Raw genomic sequence first — 8,142 nt, 5'->3', positions numbered from 1 at the left:
CCACGGTTGACTACGTGGGAGTCCAGCGACATAGCCATTACGCTAACTACTGGTTCCCCAAATGTGAAGTGGTTTGTGGGAACTTACTTAACCCTTTGCTGTGCTTGGGAAATTTTCTGTTTTTCTCTCCACTTGTGGATACTTGCATAGACCCCTTTCTAGCCATCTAGGCTTCTGGAAGGAGGAATGGGCTATTGCTGTGGGAGCCCTTCCTAATCTGTCTCCTGCCTGTAAACAGGCTGATTCTATCCTCATGCTAATCCCCTGCCCTTCTGCATAAATCTTAATAAAAACTTAAAAGGAAGAAGATTGTGGGCTGGCTCCTCGGCTTTTGATGTAAACCATGGTGGGCAAGAGAATCAGGTGCTATTGGGATTTGGCCCCAGTGTGTTAGCTGGAGGAGTGGGGCCATGGGTCTGAGAGCCTGAGAAATCTTTCAGGAGAAGCCTTGCTGGCCTTGGGACATCTGTCATATTTGTTAAGCTTTTAAAAAGGTTGAGCTTTGGGGACAAGTGGTGTAGTGGCTAAGGTGTTGAACTCTCACATGGCCAACTGCAGGTCAAGCCCTGGACTTGGCAGCTTAAAAGTCATAACCAGATATGTGTGTGTGAGCACCCAAAGTCCTAGACAGAGAATGGAGGAGAAGGGATTGCAGCATGGCCATACCCCTGGGATGTAATTTCTCACTTTCCCTCTCTGTCTCTCTGGCAGAAACCTTTAAAAAAATGTTGAGCTTTTCTTGTATAGCATTTCACTTAGGCTTTACATCTTTAGGCCATGAACAGCGCTTTTTATCAAGAACTGCTTGGAAATAATGGTTGTTTTTGCTAAGTAAATTATTTTTACAAAAAAGTGAGCATTTGGGGAACCAGCAGTTAGCATAATGGCTATGTCGCTGGACTCCCACGTAGTCGACCGCAGTTCGTGTCCTGGACCTGGTGGCTTAAAACTCACGCCGGGCACGTGTGCGTGCGTGCCCAAGATCCCGAGAGGAGAATGGAGGAGAAGGGATTGCGGCGTGGCCATCCACCCTGGGGGGTGATTTATCGCTTTCTGTCTCTATGTCTCTCTCTGTCTGTCTGGCGAGCGCACATGCCCTATAGTGAAAATGTCTTCAAAAAAAAAAAAAGTGAGCATTTGCATTTTGCCAGCTAACTTTTCGTGGGTTACTTATTTTTGACTGAGATTTATCTTAATGAGATTAGTTTTTAAGTGGAAACAAGTGCATGGCGAGGATTCATTTCCCCAGAGGCCTGTGTAATCTCTGGCCTTGGTGACTGAAGGTCATGGTTAATCCCAGCGTGAATGGTGCTAACATATGAGAATCAGGAAGTGTGTGGTTGAATTCTTGGTGGGGTACCAGATGTGGCTAAATTTACAAATTGCTTCCCAGTCACTGGTTCTAGTGGGAGATTCTTCTAGAGCCAAGCAGGAAAGACATTTACTCTTGTTCTGTTAAGGCAAGTCTAGGTTATCAATGATAAAACTGAGGACAGAGGCAGCAAGCATAATTGAAATCCACAGGAAATCTCTAAAACTCATTTTTAGCAGATGGTTTCTGTTTCCTTGCCCATCAAATCTATTTACCAGAACTGCTGACCATGTAGCAAAATTGACTGATTTGAATATCGTCCCTCCCCACTTTCTCCCATCTTCATTTAATGTTCCGGAGAGGAGAAGGCGTCAGAAGGCATATCGCAGGATGGAAGAGGATTAGACATGAGTGCTTGGGTTTTTCCACAGTCTAGATAATTGCCTCTTGAATAATAGGAGGTGGATGCTTCTTTGCTAGTTTTGTTACACAATGTCATTTCACGTGCTGAGGATCATCTGGCCGTGTGTTCTATCAGTAGTAGCCTAATAAAAGGAAGGGAGTTGGTTGAAGGCTGTCACCTTTCCGTTCCTCTGTTCTCCCAGTCAGACTCTGGGTTCGATCATGGAATCTGAGAGTGAAGTAATGTTTAAACCCACTCAGCCTAGGGATTAGAACTTTGATGAAAGCTTGATGCCTTGGTTCTTGCCTGTATGTGTGATGGAAGTGTTGGACTTCATCATAACATCAGTGTGTGTGTGTGTGTGTGTGTGTGTGTGTGTGTGTCCATGTGTGTGGATGTGTGTGCCTGTCCATATGTGTGTGTTTCTCCTCTGATCTTAGTTCTCTCTAAGACCCCTTATGCTGGCCTCCTTTGCACAGTTGTCATTTCAAGGGTTGTGTATTTTTTCTTGTATTTATGCATCATCAATATCGGGCTGAGTTCTTTTCCTATGGCTGTAGATAACTTGACTATATTGTATAAATGAGTTCTCTCTTTCATCTGATATTTGGTGAGGGCAGAGGGAAAGCGAGGGAGGTGGTTTCTCCACTAGATTGTGTTGGCCAAGTTTTCTGTGTTTGGATCTGATAGCATCTGCATGACTTTGTGTTTATTTATTATTTTCATTATTTTTACTTGTCAGGGCTGATAAGAGGATGGCTTTTTTTTTTTTTTTTATCTTTTTTCACTTCAGTGCTTCCCAAACAAGGTGGGACATCGCAGCTTGACTTCCACCAGCCTAATGAGGCTCCTTGAGTCTAATATGAGAGGACCGTGAATAGTTGGTGGAGAAATGGATGAGTATGAGTTTATTTTGGTGCAGAAAGTTTTGAAAACCATGCATGGTTTTTCTGTAGTGCATGTTTTCCATGAACCTTTTGAAGACTTTTCGTATTTAAGAAAGAACAGCCTTGTTTCCTGTAGTGCACAGTGGGAGTGCAGGAGAGAGAAAGGGAGGGGAGCAATGTAAGACAGTGCTAGAAAGCTCATCTAGTGTCCAGTGCATGGGGTGGTCAAGGTTGGACCTTCCCCTTTGAAGCTCAACCTCCTGGGCCAGAATTTCACTTCTGCAAGAGCATCCACTTTGTAGTAACTCTTACATGTACTGACTTTTTTTTTTTTTTTTGGAGAGGTTTTTTGCTGTAGGGCACATGTGCTCACCAGAAAGACAGAGAGAGACAGAGAGACAGAAAGTGAGAAATCATCCCCCCGGAGGATGGCCACACTGCAATCCCTTCTCCTTCATTCTCCTCTTGGGATCCTGGGCATGCACTCACACGTGCCTGGTGTAAGTTTAAGCCACTGGGTCCAGAGCTCGAGCCGCAGTCGACCATATGGGAGTCCAGCGACAAAGCCATTATGCCAACTGCTGTTCCCACATGTATTGACTCTTACAGGTACTGACCTCCCTACTTCTTCATCTTCCCATGCTTATCATTTCTCAATTAGATCTTTCCATATTATTTTCAAATCATTTTAACTATTACTTAAAGTCTTTTTGTACACCATCCTAGGATATTTTGAGGACAAGTAGAGATATAAATTGACATAATAGTGTGGCTCTCCCTGTAAGGCAGGGCTCTCTCTCTATCCTCTTAACTCTTTCCTCTTAGACAAGTTGGTTAACCTTTCTGTAACTTTAACTTCTTTGTAAAAATAGGCCCACAGTACCCTTGTGGGCTTGTGGGATTGCTGTGACTGTTATACAAGATGATGTGTGTGGGGATTGGTCAGCCTCCTCTTGTCTGATTGAAGCACAGACCTGTTACTCATCTTGAGTAAGGTCCCCAGAGTCCCAGCCCAGTTTTCTAGGATTTTACTTTACCAACTTTCAGATAAACTCTTATCTATTTATTATTAAAAAATTTTTAACACATTCAATTACTGTATATCATTACGGCTTGTTAAATGATTTTTCCCAGCACGAATACACTGTATATTAGTCCACTTAAAGGTATTATCATATATATTATTATCAATGGATAATTTTCCTCTTATTTGTATTCTAAGGAATTTTAAATGCAGCATCTTATATTAACAAATACAGACTTTCCTGAAAAAATACCATATGTAGAATGTTTATATAGAGGTTATTGCTCACTTAATTTAAAAATAGAAACAGACTTTCTCAAAAAAATTTAGTGTATTTATCTTGCCATATTCAAGCTAATAGTAAGAGAGAAACAATAATTTTAAAAAATCCGTGTACTCATTCCTCACTGCTTTAAAAATATAGATTATTAACAATATAGTTGAAACCCTAGGTTTTCTCTCCCTGAATACACCCTCTTATCACCAGAAGAACTGTGTGTCTCAACTGGGAATTTCTCAGCATTTCTTTGTTCTTTTACAATATATTCCTAAACTGTATCCCATATTGTTTGAAGCATTTTAAAACTTTATCTAAGTGATATTATAAGGTGTGCATTTTTCTAAAACTTGCATTTCTTTTGTGGTTGTTTAATCTAGTTGTGGTGAGATTCATCTATTTCGAATTAGTAGCTGTAGTTGATTCATTTTTATTGCTGTATAATATTTTATTGTATGAGTACTCCTCCATGTATTTATCAAGTTTATTTTTTTTTTCTGGCTACAAATGTTAAGGAATTGTTAGTTAGGCTGTTCCCCAATATTTTTTATTATAAACCATATTGCTCCAAATATTCTTGCAAATGCCTCCTTCCATATGCTAGAGAAACACATAGAAGACTGGATTATAAGATGGACACTTCTTTACTAGAAATCCCTAAATCGTTTTTCAAAGTAGCTGAACCAGTTTGCATACCCACCAATGACTTGTAAGTAGAGAGTATTCGAATTCTTATTCTACCATTCTGTTGATAAAATGGTTGAGTGTGAATTGTAACAAAGGTTTTATCAGTATTTTTCTAATTACTAGGAGGTTAAGCATCTTCATACTTATATTTCCTCTCCTGTGAATTCCTTTTTTTCAAATCTTTTGCCCAATTTTATTTTGGTTGTCTTTTTATTGATATTTTTAAAAAATTTGTGATATTTTCTGGTTACTAATATTTTCAATATTTTAGATATTGCCTCTTAGGCTAAAACCTATCTTTTTTCTTTTTCGTTTTAGTGTTCTTTGCTTTTGTTTTTGTTTTTGGTGAATCAAAGGTGTAATTTTAAAGTCAAAGTGATTAATCTTTTCTTTTATGGTTGTACATTTTGATGAGTAGATATTTGAATGTTTATACTTATGTAATAAAACATCATGCTGCCAAATTAGTGTAATATTCTAAACAGCAGGACGTAAAATACAAAGTAGTTAGATATGTCACCCACTGTGAGTATCTCGTGACTATGAGTAATCTTCCACTTATGTATAACAAAAAATAGACTGTAAAAATAGTTTTTGAATAATTTTGAGTATAATTTAGGTATAGTTTTAAGGGGTAATTCACCAAATGTGATTGTATCTTTCTCTTGTCTAAGTAGTAATCTTATGTTTTGTGGGGTGATGTCTAAAAAAATTCTGTGGGATTCAGGTATGACAGCTGAGTCTTGGGTGTATTTTGGTGACTTCCACAGGGTAAGTGCTCCACTGATATTTTTTGGGTAAATGAACAGATAATAGAAGCTTTAAAGAAGGACTATTGAAGAGGAAGAAACTGAAGTTGACAACAGACAACTCAGAAAGAGACTAGTGGTTCCAACCCTGGATGTCCCTGAGCAGATTTTAAAATGCTGTTGTCTGGGTCTCATCCTTAGCTATTCCTATTCTCTTAGTGTGGAGTAGGGCCCAGTCATTGATGTATTTTTAACGTTCCCCTATTAATTCTAACATGAAGCCCAGGTTGAGAATTTCTAGACCAGAGGATTGGAAGCAGGAAGGTGAGGGGAAGGTCATGGACTGCCCAATAACTTCTTGAGTACTGAAAGGTCTTAGGTGTTAGAGTTGCCTGGAGGTGCTGGAGAGCAGCCAGGTTAGAGCAGGTGAGCGCTACAAACTGGTTAGGGGAGTCAACCAACATGGCCCATGGCTGGGAAAGACCAGAAAGAAGAAGAGAGAATCCTGAGAGTCTAAGTACATTTGACAGGAGAATTGAAGAGAGTGGTGAGACAGGGTTTCCAGTTGGGAGTGGGGCCACCTAGGCTCACAGTGGGGTCATTTACAGGTGGCAGTGCCTTTCTGCCTGGAGGCCAGGGGTGGACTGAAAATGACCATTAAAAAGGCAAAAGTCAAATACAATCTTTGTTTATCCAGAACTCCCATGAGTGAAGAACAAAGTTTGGCCTGAGAATGCAGGATGGACATGGAACACTTGAGATAATTAAATACTATTTTGAAATCTGAGCCAATGGACTAACAGGCAGAGCTGATGAAGGGCATTTAAAAAGATTATTCCTGTGCCTATAGCTGGTCCCTTTAGTGAGTGAAAAATGATCTTTACCGAGGACCCGTCTTCTGAAGTGAAGTCGAGCTTTCCTAAGCTATCTGTGTATGAACCCTTGGTACTGTAGATAGTGAGAGGAAGGACTCTAAGGGAGAAGTCATTGAAGAAGAGAAGATTATGACTCTGAGCTTGTTTTGAAAGGTTAAAGTTATGGGCACCTCCCCCAACACACACACACATATATGCATGCACTCATGTATACACTCACATACATGTACACTCTTTTCTTTCTTAGTACTGATGGCAGTCCTATTAACAGACTACAAGGTAATAAGTGGGGGTTGCCATGTACTGGATCATCTATTTTGCAGAATCAGAAAGCTATAACAAAAAGATGAATAGTTCAATCAGAATGAATGCTCCAAATTTTGGAGTGTAATGGAAGAGCAGTGCACTGGGAATTAGAAAGAATGACTCTGATACTTAAAATCTGTGTGATCTTAGGCAGCATAATTCAATTCCACAAAGCAATTACTGAGTACCTTCTAGATGCTGGGGAGAAAATTTTGAAAAAGACAGTCTGTGTCCTCAAGAAACTCACAGTGTTGCCAAGAAGCAAGACATTAAATGACTAAGAAAATAAGTGCTATGAATACAGAAGGAATATTGAGGAGAATCACTGGTTTTGCCCTGGGTGAAGTTGAACTTGGACCATCTCCAGAGGTCCAAGAGGGCACTGGAGCGGGCTTTTGAAGGATGAGTAAGCCTCTGAGCCCATGAAGTGGGGAAGGGCTTTCCAGGTCAACTACTTTCCTTCCTGAATTGTCAGCTTCCTCTTGTTTGAGAAAAGCTCTAACACTCGATGAAAGTTCCTTAACAAAATTCCTAAAGCTGGAACTACCAAGAGCTGTGGCAATTACCTCAAGAAAATGTGGTCAGGTGACAGTTGAATTAACCAATGTGAACCACCTTGATTTCTTACAATTTTGTCTCTTTCATCTGCCCAGCCCACACCAGCTGGGTTGCATTTTAGAGTTCCTTCTCTTTTGAAGTGAAGCTAAGCTGTGCTTTTTTTCTTACAATTTTTTCCCTGATGATTGCAATATATTTTCCCACTTGATTTCACTACTGTAGTTCCTACTCATAGCAGTGTTTTCCTTTGTTCTGTTTTTGCTAAATCTCTGTTCTTGTTTACTCAGGAAATGGGCAAACCAAATGTTTGATTTTCTCAAGTCATGGATCTGATCATGTTAATCCTCTGTTCAAAACCTGCCACATGACCAGTGCTTACAGAATAAAGAGAGAGCTCCTTCCCCAGTATCCTCTAAGGTTCTGACCCCAACCCACTCAATTTTCCTTTTCATATACTCTATAATACTTCCTCCCTGGATGCTTGTTCTCCCCCATATGTACCTTTGCTGTTCTGCCTATGTGCCTTTGCTTAGGCTGTTCTGTATGCCTAGATTCTCCTCTCCCAACCCAGTCTTTTTAGCTTTCTATTCTTCATGACCTACCTGCCTTTATGAAGCCTTCTTTGGTCTCCCCACTCCCAAATCAGAAGTATTATCTCCTCTCTCTCAACTTCAAGGTCTGAGGGAAGACGGCAACCATAATTCTATATCCAGCTAAACTATCAGAATGAAGTGGGTGATAGACATTTGCAGATCAAACTGGCTGGAGAAGAAAAGCTCTAATACTTGATGAAGTGTACAGATACTCTTTGAATGAAAAGATATTTTCTCAACTGCACAGTCAGGGTTGCATGCTGCTAGCTTGAGAGCAGACATGGTGAAAGAATTCACACCATGAAAGTAAGGAAATGCTGCAAAATAGTACTCTTAACTTTCCCAGGGAGCCTGCTCATCTGATGGCAAATTGGTGATCCTGCTTATGTGTAAATATGTGTGTACATTGGCATGGACACATAAATATTTAACATACCATAAATGTACAGTACAGTTAAAACTATGTTTTGG

The 8,142-nt window shown here is 40.0% G+C and overlaps 1 protein-coding gene across 1 annotated transcript in view; it reads left to right on the top strand.

Moving 5' to 3' along the window:
* Positions 1–6,212: 6,212 nt before the first annotated feature.
* Positions 6,213–8,142, top strand: part of PDE8B (phosphodiesterase 8B) — a 114,152-nt gene continuing 112,222 nt past the window's right edge. The window contains exon 1 of the mRNA XM_014585912.2: positions 6,213–6,284. Within this exon, the coding sequence (XP_014441398.1) occupies positions 6,213–6,284 (72 nt within the window). The remainder of the gene's footprint in view (positions 6,285–8,142) is intronic.

This window comes from Tupaia chinensis, unplaced genomic scaffold, assembly GCF_000334495.1.
Source record: "Tupaia chinensis unplaced genomic scaffold, TupChi_1.0 Scaffold000099_1, whole genome shotgun sequence".
Classification (NCBI taxonomy): domain Eukaryota; kingdom Metazoa; phylum Chordata; class Mammalia; order Scandentia; family Tupaiidae; genus Tupaia; species Tupaia belangeri.
This window is presented reverse-complemented; position numbering and strand designations above follow the sequence as displayed.